This window comes from Artemia sp. Qi Xiang Cuo, chromosome 9 (genome assembly GCF_049724085.1).
Source record: "Artemia sp. Qi Xiang Cuo chromosome 9, ASM4972408v1, whole genome shotgun sequence".
NCBI lineage: Eukaryota > Metazoa > Arthropoda > Branchiopoda > Anostraca > Artemiidae > Artemia > Artemia sp. Qi Xiang Cuo.
Window position 1 is genome coordinate 12,559,334 of NC_142802.1, and position 16,427 is coordinate 12,575,760.

Here is a 16,427-nt window from a genome sequence, read left to right on the forward strand (position 1 = left end):
GCTTCTTGACTACTAAGGTCCGTGCGTCAGTCCTGTAGTGTATTGCTACAGCCAGGTTTGATCTCTGGGTCCCCTATTACCAAGCGAAGGTCAAGGCCACTGCGCCACCTCAGGAATCTGATTTTGTTAAAGAAATACAATTGTGAAACTTGAAAAAATACCAAGATACACTTAACGCTTGATGGCATTGGCGATTTATCCCCCCAACACTAGCACCAGTTTCTCCTCTTATCAGTTACCCGCACTCTATGGAGAAGACAACAAATAGATTATTATTACCATTATATACACTAGAGACTTGGTTCTAGGAAATGCAAATTTCAAAAAACTTTTTCAAATAAATACCCCAATTTCTATCCTAAAATATATGCCTGCCGAATTGATACTCTGATAATTAACGACTGTATTGTACTGTAGTTAACTGACTGAGATTAATGCTACTAACAGAAATGGTGATTAAACTTAAAAATGCTATAGCGGAATGGAGTATTAATTTGTTGTTGAATGTATTTATAAATTAAAAAAACTAAATATTTTGTTGAAAGATTTTAGACCCGTGATTCCCAAAGTTGGGTGCAGGTCCTACCGGTGGGGTATGGCAATATTTTGGTGGGTCCTAGGCAGGAAGTGTAATATTTGGTTGACTGACTATACTTTAAAGCCTTAATCTTGAAAAAAAAAAAATTCCACGTAAATGACGTCAGATTCATCTGCATTTAAATAGCTAAAACATGTACATAGCAGTATTGTGCAAAATACACAACATTACACAACACAATCTACAAATGTACGAATGTAAGAAAAATGTACATGAAAGTATTGCAATAACGGCATGCATTGTATAAAACATGTTTTATATGCAGAACATTTTTCATTAGCATAAAATATGCCTAGAGGATGAGCCAAGCTAATGGCCTTTGAAGCTTCCTTCAGATGAATGCTGAATAACAAAATTAAAAGATCAAAAGGAGGGGGGCAAATATCAAAAGGAGGGGGGATTTTAGAAATTCCTAGTGGAATCGTTCGGTTGGAAACCACTGGTTTAGACACTATGTGAAGCATTTGTAGACAGTAGTTAAATCTATTTTTTTTATTATTTGGGATTTGTATTTGGACTTTTTATCGTATTTTTCTTTTTTACAACACCATAATTTTTTTTATCCTATTCAGCTCAAAGAATAACAAAGAAACTAATTACTTTGATTAAACTTTATTTCCCATTTTGGACCCTAGCCCAAATATAAACTATTCAAAATCACTACAACAAATACAGAATATAGCAATAAATAGAGAGACTAACAAAAATTGATAAAACTTCACTAAATACCATTAAAGCAAAATATTTTTACACTATATTTTCTTCACCTCTTTTATTGTATCACAACTAAGACAAAATAAAATTGTTAATGGGCAATTCCAGGTTATTAATATTTACCAAATAAAAATATAAATTCATAAAAAATAAACAAAATTATTTCTTTCATTAAGAGTTTGGATTCACGGCAACTCACTTAAATCTATAAGGGGGAGGGGGCAAATTTCTGGAAATGAGATTATTTTTCCAAAAGCTGCAAGTTTTCAAACAATTTGTGTTTTTCTCTTTTTTTAAGGGGTTAATTTCTTGTATAAGCCCCTCCCCCTTGCTGTGGCCTCCCCCTTGCTGAGGAAGTGCTGAATCTGAAAAATTACGATGATACTCTGAGCTACAGGCATTGGTGTAAGACAAAATGGGTTTAAAACGTCCCCCAAACTAAGTAGAAGCTAACCATAGGTTTACTCAGCTGCAACTCTTTTTTTGACGCAAAGTTCCTCGGTCAGAGTAAATGGAACTGCGCAAATCAAACAGGTTATTTCTGTTTGTTTTTGCGGCAAAGTTAGAAACAGGAGATCCAGTAACAAATTATTACCATCTTTTTAACTGATGCATTTCTTTCTATATTTTGGTTGAAATTTTTCAACAAAGCCGTCGGACCGTCACGACGCAGGATCTCCCAGCAAAAACCGAATGAAATATGACAAAAAAACGTAAAACGGCTTTTTATATGGTAAGACGCGCCTGTGTGAGCTTAAGACAAAAATGAAATCGTTACAAGAATTTCTATACAGATTTTCAATTTTTTTTTTTTTTTTTTTTTTTTTTTTTTTTTTTTTTATTTATGAGAGGCTACGGTTGACATCAGAGGCTTTAATTGTGGGCAGAGAGGGTATAATTACCCCCCTAGATTTTGAAAATACTTTTTTCGTATTTTCATTACAAAAAATTAAAAAAGTCATTACCTCCCCTACATTCACTTGAATTGACGTACCTCTTTGACATAAAGAAAGCAATTAATTAATTTTTTATAAATATCTTTGGGGTCTGACATATATTTTCAACCAGAAAAACAGTTTTTAAACTTTATAACCAAACGTGTTTATTTCACTTACTTTTTCATGTTTAAGGATTAGGGGTTGAAATGCGGTATGGTCTTGTTTAAAAAACTGTATATAATTAAAGCAGGATAAGATAACATTTCTGTAGTAACCTGGAATATACCCCTATATGCATGTTATGTAAGATCTTATGACTAGGTTAAATTAGCGCCATTGTAAAGGTATGAAAAAACAAAAAGTATACACAGATCTTTGTTTATGCTAATCATCAACAATTGAGATTCATAGAGAAGATGAAAGGTAAGGTGCTAAGGACCTGACCTTAAGGTAAGGTATAGAAAAGGTAAGGAACAGTCACTCACTACGAACTCTAGCTAAATATTATAGTGATTGGAAAGCTTTTTGTGACTTATACTAATATACAAGGTTGAAAATATAAATAATTTTCTGATATAATAAATATTTTATTTATTTTGCTAATTATTTATAAAAATTTTAATCTCACAACTACTACTACTCACAGTTCACTGCAGCACTAAGCTAAATGAGGCCAACCCAGCTGAGCGTCTGCTCCTCTTCCACCCTACTCTATTCAAAGCTTAGGCTTTATCCCCTCTCATGAAATTCCAGTAGATCCTTCTTTAAGACCTCCTTCCACCTCATTCAGCAAGGTGCAAGGGTGCTTTTCGTTTGGCCTTAGATGTCTTACTGTCTTTCAACCTCTATCTTTACTATCTTTTTTAACCTTCTTTATCCTATTTTTTAACCTTCTGTTTTACTATCCCCAGATTATTTACTATCTTAGGGCGTAGAACACTATTTATCTTTCATTGTTTTGAAGGGTAGTTGGGAAAACCCGGTAACAAAGGGTAACCCTTCACTATATGACGGGCAGCTGGATAAGTTTTTCTGGAAAATGGGGAGAAAGGGAGAGAGTTGGAAAATCTTCTAGTGAGGAAAAATGTTTGAAAAGGTCATGTTATGCCAAAAATGAGAAGTTTGCAAATTTTTTTTGATTTTGAAATATCTTTGCTTTTTTAGAGAAATGGGAAGGGAGCAGTTTCCCACTGTCCTCATCGTCTGCACGGAAACCATATGTTTTTCTTTTTGCCCTTAAGAAACTTTTTTGGATATAGTATTTTTACTATAAAAAAAAATTAAATCTGAAGAAGATACATTTAAAAAGAAGAAGAATTAAATATAGTAAAGAACGAAATAGAAAAAGAAGAAAAGAAATAAGTATAGAAAAGAAAAGAACTACATATAGAAAAAGACGAAAAGCATTAAATATAAAGAAAAATTAGATATGGAGAAGATAAATATATAAAGAGGATGAAGAATTAAATATAGAAAAGAACTTCACATAGAAAAAAGAAAAGAACTAAACTTAAAGAAGAATTAAGTTATGGAGGAGAATTCCTAATAAATTCAAGAACCTGTTGCAATACAGATATATCGTAAACTAAGAACCTTGAATATCACAAAACAAGTACTTTTTTTTAAATCTAGAGTGGCACATTCAAAACTACACGTCAGTTGGTGTAAACGTGGCTTAAATTAGTTTACTGATACATCAATATGAATACTACATCAAATGCAATATTTAAGCTTTAAAAAAATTTAAAAGTCGGAAAAATTTAAGCTTTTTTTCGACTATATATAAGGGTTATGGAAAAGCTTCATCACTTTATTTAGCTAAAATTTTGAAAAATGAATCGAAAATACAAAATAAAATTAGCCTTAATAAAGGGGTAAAAATATTTAGGGGGCTTTAAATTTTAATCTTTGAACCCCCTTTATCTCTTTCCCTATTTTTTCGGCAACTATTAATTTAAATATTTTCATGATGTTAGGGTATAAATTTAGGAAGACGTGTTATCATGAGGTGACATGTTAAGAAAACAATTCTTACTTCTTATTATGCAAAATAATCCTAGTTAACATATTTTCCTGGGGGAGCACCTTATCCTCACTATTTTCAGTTGTACAATTTTTTTTAACAAAATTGTGAAAAAAAACATATTTGACTGCATTTATCCATTTTAAAATATTTTATATATGAAAGTTTAATAGCATCACTGCCATCTACCAAGAAGATGCAAATAGGCTAATATTGACAAATTTGACGTAGATAATTCCGGAGACCACACTGCCTTTCCATGACGATAAATAAAAGTTCATATAGGGATAAAATCCATTTAATAGACAGTGATGATGATAACAGTGATAGAAATTCACAAAAATACCAGATATTTCGGTCACATATACAGTGACCGTCACCAGTAGTAAAAGTTTCCCCGTCATCAGTTTTACTACTGATGACGATCACTGCATATGTGACCGAAATTTCTGGTATTTTTGTGAATTTCTATCACTGCTATCATCATCACTGTCTATTAAAAGGATTGTATCCTTATTTGAACCTTTATTTATTAATAAATTCAGATTAGGTTAGATTAGCTAGATGACTCTTGGGTATTTGTTTTAAAACGATTTTCAAGACTTGGAGAAAAGACAAAATATTGAAAAGTGTGAATAAAAAAACGGAAAAACAAGGAGAATAGTGACGATAAATGTGCTCCCCCAGGAAAATATGTTAACTAGGATAATTTTGCGAATTATGAAGTAAGAATTGTTTTTTTTGTAACATGTCTCCTTATTATGGGGACTGATCCTAAATTTATACCGAAGTTAGATCTCGAATAAAGGAAATTATTAAATATTTTTGGCCTCTAAGAATTGCAGTCGAAAAGTTAAATTTGAAAAAGTCAGAAAACGGCGTTGAATGGTTTTAATGAATTTAGCTTCAGTATTAATCAAACAACAAAAGGAGGGTGAAATATTAATACTTTACTTCCAATTAAAACTGTTTTTCTTTCACAAACAGCACAGTTTGTTCAACATACTATCCCGATATTGTCGTTCTTATACAGTATTCTCATATTCAACCGTAAGCTTGGGATGCTTACGGTTAAGCAAGTTCATTAATCTTACCACCAGAACCTGGCGGTAAACGCCGGAACCCACTCCAAGATCAAGAAGAAATCTCATATGAGTGAAGATAAAAAGACTGTTTTATAGTTTTTTTTTTTTACGTTAGCACTGCTTGATTTTGGAATTGTGAAATGTGTTATCTGACATTATTTTGTAAATGAGGTTGCTGCCCCATCCTCTTTAATAGCATAACAATGGTCCAATTTATTTTTAGGTGGCTTATTTGGTTCCCATGAGCCGAGAGGTTTCTTTTTTTCTGAATTGGGGTATATGCACTTTTTAAACTTAAAAAATAAACTTGATATTTAAATATTTATATAAAAATTATTTGCTGCGTTTTGTATGCATAAGAGCTGCTTGTTTAAGCAGATTAATTTTTCAGTTTCTATGCTCTGCTCTGAAATTTAAGCTACATACCAGCTTTTGAATTACAAAAAAATCTGCCACAATCAACTACAAGGCTTTCAAGTTTTTACTGCCAAAGTTGCCAATATAAAAAACCTGAAAAAAATTCATAAATAATTTACTTTCTGGGTTCAAAGATTTAAGTAAATAGACAGATGGTATCAAGGCAATTAATAACGCATAGTTAGACAAAACAAAATATAAATCTAGGCTCTGACAGAAGTCGAACTTCGGTTAGGATGTGGAACCTAACTCGCCAAGTGAAAAAAGTCTGGTTTCGCACCTGTTTCGGTTCAAAGCCGAAAACCGGCTCCTCAAACCATATAAATCGTAATTCACAACAGGGTAATATACTTGTTACCGGTCAAATATCATTACAGCGGTACTGTCCTATTTTTGTCATCATCGTTTGCTATCATTGGTTGCCATTATGTGTTGTTGGAAGTGGCGTCAATTGGGGGGAGGGGAGGGGGGGGGATTCGCCCGGCCCCTCAAGATCTTCATTATAAAAATAGAAAACAGCAAAATATCGAAAAATACGTTTTTGTCTCCCCTGCATTGCCGTGATTTGACGGCAATGATTGTTTTGGTTTTTATTAATATCCGGTTGATGGCTGGGTAAAGGGAGATTTAAATTTTTAGGGGTGCCACTTCACGAAAATGTAAACCCGGAGAGGGGCACGGATTTTTCTCCAATTTTTGTTAATGAAGATACAAAAAAGTGTTTCCTAAATCTAGGGAGGACAATTTTTTTAGTTTTTTCAGTGAAAATACAAAAAGATGTTTTTTAAATTCAATCACCTCCTATCCCTCCCTCAGCCTCCATTGGTGCCTCTGGCTTCTTTTCAAGCAGCCAGAAAGGTAGCAGCTTTTTAAAGGTAGCAGCATTATTAATATGAAAATGGTAATTTTTCAACATTTCCAGTGGACGCATTTTAAAATAATATGTTCTTCTTGGAATTTAGTAAATTGCAAGTCAAACTATCATTATTTAAAGTTAAAATGTTTTTCGTTACCTATAAATGGTACATTACCCCAAATAAAAGCTTATGCTTTCAAAATAAAACTCCCACAAGCTTTCTAAGTAAAAAGTTTCTGAATCAAAGCTTTCTCTTTTGCCTCGATAAAACTAAAAATTGGTATTAAACAAAGTTATTTTTCTAGAAAGTTTCTAGTAATTATTAGAACTTTTCTAGGAAGACATCACCAGATCTAACTTTTATTAAGACACACTAGCCACGATTCTCAGCCAAGCGACAACGCTTGGCTGCGATTTGCTTACAAAATTCGTCGACTTCTCTCAAAACTTAGCCTAAATCTAAATATATAAAACATCAATTACAATTATTTATGAAATAGAAATAAAAATTTCAAGCAAAGGTTTTCCTAGATATGGAATGATTACAATGATATGAGTTGATATGCTGACAAAGTCACCTAATGATATTAAATGACTTTTACGTATGTTCCAGCAAATTCATGTGTGTGAGTCAAACTATAAACTAACACCAAAACATTCAGCGAACAAAGAGACGAAATAAATCCTCTGATACCTTACTATTCCAATTTTTCAATTAATCTAAGTAATAATAATTACAGTAGAAATAATTATAACAAACAATTACTGTAACAGGCAAATTTCATAACTATTGCAAAGACAAATCTTTATTACTGTACAAGGCCTATCTGGAATAAACTTAAAGTGATCGAGAAAGGTCATTTCTATATTTTATTATTCATATATTTTATATAATCTTTTTCTTTTCTTTTTTTCTTATTGATTAAATTACATAAATTATTTATTAATAAGTTTAATATTAATTTATTCGTTATATTCTTTATTTTAATGATATTCTTTAATTTAATTAAATTAACTAATTTAATTATTTTTGTTTTAGTTAATAATTTATTTAATTTAATTTTGTATTTGTTAGTCGGGTTTTTTTTACTCTGCCGTATTTTTTCGATTATACGATAACAAAGCTTTCAATATATTTAAATGTACACTTTTTAGTTTGATTTTAAATCATATTTTAAACTATCCTTCTATGTCACCAAATTAACCCACATTAAACAACCAACTTTCGAAACTTAGAAGATTCTCATTTTCACTAGAGACGCATGTGCTCTCAATAGAGACGCATGGGAAGGGCTCTTCGAGAGCATGATTCCCGAAATATCTAGATTTTTACGACTTTTCACACATTTTTGCTTTTTTCATATTTTTTTCGGTTTAAATTTACGAATTCCTCTCCCCCTCATTCTGGGTAGAAGTGATTTGTGCAAACACGCCTGAATCTAGATAGCTAGAATTGTTTTAGTTTTGTATAGTTTGACTCACTTTAAAGGACCATAATGTACACAGTTAAGACAAAATTAATAAAAACACGTTGCTAAATGGGACTAATAAAAATAATCCCAGCTCAGAAATTATATAACAAACTGCTCATCAAATACTCCTTCACTTAACAATCTCTGGTAGAATCAACACTTAGATAAATCTTTAACAACCATGGGTACCTCCAGAAATGACGATGGGAACCCCAAAAAGATTCAGTAAAGCTGGAAAAGGTTTGAAAAAAAGACTATTATCCATCAAAAAATTATTCTATCTTTTTTGAATTTGAAGAAGAGAGTGAGTTAAATACCAGGTCTAACCCATCTTCTTGCAAGCATCAAATCCCCTCCAAGATGTAACAAATTTTAGTGGTATTTACTGTGAAAATTCTGCCACCTGTGGCACTTACACACAAGGCCGAAGTGCCACAGATGTTTGGCAGCTCTAACCAGTGGAAGGCCAATAAAAAGTTTAGTTATAATGGCCCACCGATTGACATATTTGAAGGTAATATTCTTTTATCACTATAATTTTTGTATATTAATTTTATTTCAAGTTGTCATAAGTAATTTTTCTACTCAAAATTTTGGATTTTATTTCATTTTCAGTTCAAAATTTTTACCATTTTATAGATTGAAATTCCAAGTGAGGCCGCTTTCACAAAAAGAATGTCAAAAATATTAAATTTTTATTTGAAAAAAAAGCAAATTTTACCTATTCGGCTTTAAATTTGATGTAGTTAGCTTAAGGAAAAATGTGATGACAATTATAAGGAATTCTTAACTAAAAGTCGAAGTACATCACGCACTAGAAAGTTGAAATATCTTTTAAGTTAACTATTTACTTGAAACTATATTTTCATTAAAATAATCTACAATAGCTACTAGTTCAGAGTTACAGAACATTGAAAGACAATGTGAAATACAACTAGGGAACAATTAGAATCTAATTCATTAAAATGAATATAAAATCATTATTTCCTACCAAACTTCTTTGAGGGAGATAAAACATACTATCAATTTCATCTCTTAATTCATTAAAATGAATATAAAATCATTATTTCCTACCAAACTTCTTTGAGGGAGATAAAACATACTATCAATTTCATCTCTTAATTCATTAAAATGAATATAAAATCATTATTTCCTACCAAACTTCTTTGAGAGAGATAAAAGATACTTTCAATTTCATCTCCTAATTCATTAAAATTAATATAAAATCGTTATTTCCTACCAAACTTCTTTGAGGGAGATTAAACATGCTTTCAATTTCATCTCCTAATTCATTAAAATGAATATAAAATCAACATTTCCTACCAAACTTTTTTGAGGAAGATAAAACATACTTTCAATTTCATCTCCTAATTTGTTAAAATGAATATAAAATCATTATTTCCTACCAAACTTCTTTGAGAGAGATAAAAGATACTTTCAATTTCATCTCCTAATTCATTAAAATTAATATAAAATCGTTATTTCCTACCAAACTTCTTTGAGGGAGATAAAACATACTTTCAGTTTCATCATTATCAGTTTCACCTAATTCATTAAAATGAATATAAAACCATTATTTCCTACCAAACTTCTTTGAGAGAGATAAAAGATACTTTCAATTTGATCTCCTAATTCATTAAAATTAATATAAAATCGTTATTTCCTACCAAACTTCTTTGAGGGAGATTAAACATGCTTTCAATTTCATCTCCTAATTCATTAAAATGAATATAAAATCAACATTTCCTACCAAACTTTTTTGAGGAAGATAAAACATACTTTCAATTTCATCTCCTAATTTGTTAAAATGAATATAAAATCATTATTTCCTACCAAACTTTTTTGAGGGAGACAAAACATACTTTCAATTTCATCTCCTAAGATATTTCTTTAGAGATTTACAATGATCAAATATTCTTCAGCATCATCAGATACTGATACAACACATCATTTAAATGCAGTGATACAATATATTTTTGATAGTTCAAACATATTCAAAAGCTAAAACACAAGATCTAAAAATACTAAAAAAAAGTTTAACAAAACAACCAAATGATATCATTGAGATACACCCAAGCTAATTAAACGTCAAACTTTAGTAGTCTCCTCAAGGCCCATTCACACCTAGAAGTAGCTAATACAGGGATTACGCTAACATCAAGATTTAACCAATTCCCAGACTTTGGCTAGACTCATTCATAATTAAATGTTGTTAAGTTCCAGAATAAGATAGAGCCAGCCAATCACAAACCTTCGCTTAAAATCCCAAGCAGCATAGAAAAAAACTGTATAAAGATTTTATATATAGCACAAAGTTTCTATTTCAATTAGCCAGCCAGATGAACCTTAGTTCAAATGAGTCAGGTATACTAAATTCTTGACAACAGCTAAATTTCAGTGTGAATGAGCCTTTAGCTTTTAGCATTAAAAGCTATTCATCAAGTAAAAGAGACAACACAACATCAACAGCGTATTAAAATTTTAGAATGGACGGATTTCTTCGGCAAGGCTAAAATTGAATTTGTGCAACGTTAGACCAACCGCACAAAAATTTGAATTGCCTTTTATACCGAATCTATTTACATACTCGATCGATACGGGGGTTTAATATACACCAAGAACAATGCGCCGTCATAATGAAGATTAGAAAAATATACTAAAAATTAACAAACGATTCTTTGGTTTTCTAAAGTAACTAAATTTTAAAGGAACTCATTAGTACCCATTTTTCTGACAAAATACCAACACAAAAGTCACTTACTACCTATGTCGAAAAAGTGCTAATGAAGGGGATGAGTTTAGAGAATTGTTTGAGGGATGAGTTTGGGGAATCTGGATGAGTTGAGCTAAAGAGGGATGAGTTTGGAGAATCTGGTTTATTCAGCTCAACAACAAAATTTTAACTGTTTAGGATTATAAAATATTACAAGGCTTAGAACTAAAAGATATAGTGGAAAAAACTCCATAGATTGGCTATTCAAACCAAAAAATTTGCACTACGAGACGAATAGCCTCCAAAGGAGCTTATATTTGAAATTCAAAGGTATTAAATAAGAATAAACTTCCTTCATGTCTCTTCTATGCGATAAGGATAGAATTATCCTTCAGCAATAAATACCCCTTCGAGGGATCTAACTGGACCATGCCCCACCAAGGCATTTCTAAAATCCTGATGCCCCCCTCGGGGTATTTAAATGTTGTAACTCAAAATTTTATGTATATTCATCTGAAGGAAGCTTAAAAAGCCATTAACTTGGAATTTGTTTTTGGCAGTCCTCTAGGCATATTTTATACTAATGGCAATTTGTGTCTGTATACAATATGTTTTATCCATTGTATGACTTCATTGTAATACTATCATGCATCATTTTTGTTCTTTAAATGTGTTTGAATATGACGTCATTAATAGGAAAATGTTTTTTTCAAAATTAAGGCTCTAAAGTATAGTCACGCAAATGTGTTTGAATATGACGTCATTAATAGGAAAATGTTTTTTTCAAAATTAAGGCTCTAAAGTATAGTCAGGAAAATGTTTTTTTCAAAATTAAGGCTCTAAAGTATAGTCAGGCAAAGGGTGTACGTCCTACCCATGACCATAATATTGTCATGGCCCATTACCGGTGGGGCTTGCGCCCTACGTTGGGAATCACGGACGTTCAATTTAATGTTATTATGCAATCTATGTAAGGTATAAATATATGTCATTGATTATTCAGAATTCCTCCCAAGTCATATGATCATTTTGCCATTTTTTTTCCGTTGTATCAATAGCGGAAACTGCCAAAACTCAGAGAATACCAGAGCCACGCCCCACTCATACATCTCAATAAAAATCCAGGATTTATGAGTCACTTTAGCTTTTTTCCTGATTTGAACGTCCCATTTTTGTTTTAGAAGCATAAAATTCAGATTGCAAGAAGTTGGTTTGAAAAGCTTGTATCACTAAACTTTTGACGCAACAGAGAATAGATGATTCTATAATAGAGTCGTTGCACCAGATTGTAAAAACTCGTCCATTGTAATATTTGGGTACAATGAGCTAGATTACTGTTAAAAGCGCCGCTTTTATCAAGAAATGTATAAACCGAGACAAAAATAAATAGAAAAATAGGTTTTCTATTAAGTGCCATCTAAATTTCGGATGCAAAATCATAGATAACTCTAGGAGAGGGCTGGTGCATCTGGTCTTTAAATGCCATCTAAGTTTCTATTAAAATTTCTAGTAGAAATTTTCTATTAGAATAATTTAAAAATTTCAATAAAAAAAAGAAATAATTAAAAAAAAATATATAGAAAAATTTATATTCTATTGAGTTTCTAAGAGGGCTGGTCTATTAACCGCCATCTAAGTTTCGGATGCAAAAACATAGATAACTCTAGGAGAGACGGCTGGTGCATCAGATTGTCAAAACTCATTCATTGTAATATATTGGTATAATGGGCCAAGTTATAAATTCTACAGGTTGCAAAATTTATTTCTCCAAACGTTGGAGAGGGAGGGGGGTGGGTGGGTGGAATTCGTCATTTTTCCAATGGAGATACCAAAACAGCCATTTTTCAATGAAAATACTAAACAAGAGTGTCTTCAAAAATATTAGGGTGGGGGAGCACTCCCCCCTCCCCCTGATTCACGAAACTAAATCATCAGCAGTTACGGGATGAATATCTCTATAAGAATCATTTGAAGACAAATTAGACAATAGGGAAATTGCGTATAGTCCTACGCAAAGGAATTGTGCATTGTGCACAGCTGCATAGTCCTAATTGTCCTCACAGTTAAATTGTGAAAGCAATTTCAGCTTCTTATACAAATGACTAGTTAAGTCACAAATTCACAAAATAACGCAATTTTTTCAAACAGGCAACACTGTATCGACGGTTAACTTCATTATCACACTTTAATCGACATGGCTGGCAGCACAAGCACCACTAATTTGGTGGTGTGAGTCTTCACGAACCCTTGAATTAAATATTCTCGCTTGAAAATAGTCACAAGTCTAGTAAGTGATGATTGTATTGGTAAGTTGGTAAGTGTATCGATTATTGCTAACAGACGATAATCTGACTAATCTGTTCACTATGTTTACTAATCTGTTCACTGTTCACTATGCTGATTGTCCAGGGCGTTAATTTAAATTAGGAAAGGAGGCCAAAGGAGTTTTCGAGTTCACTCTTTGCCCATCGAGGATCCCTGAAAAAAAGAAAATTATTTTTTTGTTACATTATAGTTTTTTTTTATTATTTATATTTGTAATATTTTTTTTTATATTATATTTTTTTATTATATTTTATGTTGATTATTATTCAATTTTTAAATTAAATACTATATTTTTAATATTTTAATAATAATAATATTTTATTATTTCAATACTGGAGATTTACTGTAATAAAATACCCTACTGTGATATATTAACATATCAAAATATGTATATACATACCAACGTTACACATCTAAACTATCTATACTTATAAAAGGTTAGATTTTCTAAAATGCTTTATTTATGAGTGATTTAATAAATATACAAATTTTGATATTTTAATAATTTGATTGATAATTTCATAAATTGAGGATTTGACATTTTTAACATTAATTCATCGGGGCAGATTTTTACACATTGAGCCTTGATTATTAGCGGCACATAGACTATGATTGAGGTCAAAATAATTTAAATATGGCATGAAGGAACAGCCCCTGAGAGCTCTTATCATCACCCCGTTGTCTCTTGTTTTGTTTTTCTAATATTTGTAACTAATAAGTTCGTCAGAAGCGTCATTTTCAACTTATACATCATATCTCTTAGGCAATTATTATGACAAATATATCTGATTCAATGACAAAAAAAGGTGAAGTCACAAAAATGAAAAAAAGAGAAAGCTATAGAAAAAAAACAAGCATCTAGATCTTCATATTTGCGATTTTTTAAAATCTTTTTTAACTTTATTTCCTTTAGCTTTGACTTGTGCTCCAGATTCATATCAGTCTCTATATATAAGCTAAACTGTTTGCTTATACCACTAGTATTTTAAATTTATAGCTGTTGTAATTACAGATAAACTGTTAAATGGTTTAAGTTCAGGCAATGCAGGGTGATCTTTTGACCAGTGTTACTTTCCATGATATTAATAACTTTGTTAGAATTTCTCCTTTGATTTGTAAAAACTTTTCGAGTTATTTGCCTTGTTTGTTTTTTCCAAATACATTCCCCCCCCCCCGAAAAAAAGGTATTTTTCAAAATCTCGAGGGGTCAAAAAATTCCGGGGGCACCCCTCTTCCCCCTTCCAAATAGTGCCACTGATCCTAAATAAGAAAAAAGTATAAAAAAAACTCGAGCTAAATAGGCTTCCTTCTTGCAGTAGAAATGTCTAAATTTATTTATATTTTATAACCCCTCAACCAGAAGAGTAATAATCAATTTAGCCTTTTTTAAAATTAAAAAGTATGTTCATTACTAGTCCATTTCTTCAACTTAAGCACGAGCTTTCTCTCCCTAGTTCAATTAGAATTTGCCCTTTCATTTGATTATCTCCAAGCAAACAACTCTTTGTGAAAACGGTGTCGTGAAACACAAGCTAAGAAATTAGTCAATGGGGAATAATGTCACGTCCCAGTCCCTTGATCTTTCTATCAATAATTAATTTCTATTTTGTGGTTAGGCTGTGTAGATCCAAATAGAAGGAAAAGGGAAAATTTTCACTTTGTTTCAAGGGGGCTTTATTTTGTCCTGACAATACCCAGGGAGGTTAATTTACGAAAATGTACGGTGGGAGAGAGAAACGAGGGTGGTAAATTAATTGTTTCTTTAATTTTTGTTCAATGCAAATGGGAAAACAATATATCTTTCAATGAAAATCCCAAAGAAAGGTGTTTCAAAAAATCTTGGGGGGGGGGGGTCTAGTGGGAGTATTGCCCAAAACACTCCCCTACCCATTTGACGTGCCTGATTATATGAACGCTCCTTGTAATTTAATGTGTTTATACGTTAAATTACTCAGTAATGTAAATGACAAAATTTGATATAAGATGACATATTATGATATAGGCTATGAGGATCCAAATAGAAAGAAAGAGGGGAAATCCTCTCTCTTATTGAATAGGGATGCGTCTTTATTCTGACCACACCTGCTCTCTTTACATTTCAACAAAGTATCAACACATCAAATTACTCAGTAAGGTAAATTGCAAAATCTGATATTATTATGATTTATTATGATGTAGGCCATGTCTTCATAGGCTTTATTTAGGGAGAGGGGGGGTGTTGTTTAATTTTTTTTCTATAGGGGAGAATCAAAGGAGAAATTGACCCCTGCCCTCCCCCAACCAATTAACGCGCCTGACTATATCAACACTCTTTATAATTTAAATACTAGTTTCACTAATTTGCTCAGCAATGTGAATATTTCAACAAGTTTACATTTTAACAGATATCTGTATGCCGGATTATTCAGTATTTAAATTATAAGTCTAATTTTTTATGATGTTTTATGATTTAGGCTGTGTGAATCCAAATAAAAAGAGAGGAGAAAAAGCTGCTCTTACTGAAGGGTATCTGTATTTATCGTGACTATATCTACATCATTATATTCTAATAAATGTCGCTATAATAAATTCCACAATTATGTTAAATTAATAAAGTTTAATGCTATACAATGTATGGGCTGTTTGGTTCCAAATAAAAAGAAAAATGAAAAAATCCTTAATGTTACTGAAAGGGGATTTATCTTTATCTTGACTATACCTACACTCTTCATATTTTAACGCTATTTTGATATATTAAAACTCAATAACACAGATGATAAAATCTGATATTATATAAGAGCGTGGCTAAATTTTGATTTTATTATTAATATTCTCATTTAAGCCGCTTTGGCGGAGTTGTCTAGGCCACTCGGCAAAGACTATCTCGGTAGACCTTCTTCCATGTTGGAAGTCGGGAAAGCATTCGTTCGTACCTCTTCGGGCCCATTTTTTCGACGCCCTATGTGACAGTAATGGCTCAGTAGGATCTTTATCTTTTATTTTATCCTATTCTCATTTCATTTTGTTACTTAATTATTTAGTTTTATTAATCAATTATATTTTATTTTTAATTTATTTCGTTAGTTAACAATTTGGTTTTTACGAGAAAAGAGACTTTCGACAAAGAATTCTGATTTATAGACAACAAAAATACCTAATATTTTTAGATAATATAATAATAATATTATAAGTATATAAACTATTATTCTATAGAGAACAAAATACTTAAAGCCTACCTGACTAGCCATGACAAAATTATAAAAAAATATCGAAAAAAAAGGAAACGTGGACTTCAGTAAGATTTTAA

At 31.5% G+C, this 16,427-nt stretch overlaps 1 protein-coding gene across 3 annotated transcripts in view; it reads right to left on the reverse strand.

Annotated features, from left to right (window-relative positions):
- Positions 1-4,777: 4,777 nt before the first annotated feature.
- cpo (RNA-binding protein) overlaps positions 4,778-16,427 on the reverse strand; it is a 215,748-nt gene continuing 204,098 nt past the window's right edge. For all 3 annotated transcript variants that reach the window (XR_016142217.1, XM_089094294.1, XM_089094295.1), the window contains exon 8: positions 4,778-13,294. Coding sequence is in view for 2 of the 3 variants with exons in the window: in XM_089094294.1 (XP_088950420.1) it covers positions 13,240-13,294 (55 nt within the window). In the remaining variant the exon portion in view is untranslated. The remainder of the gene's footprint in view (positions 13,295-16,427) is intronic.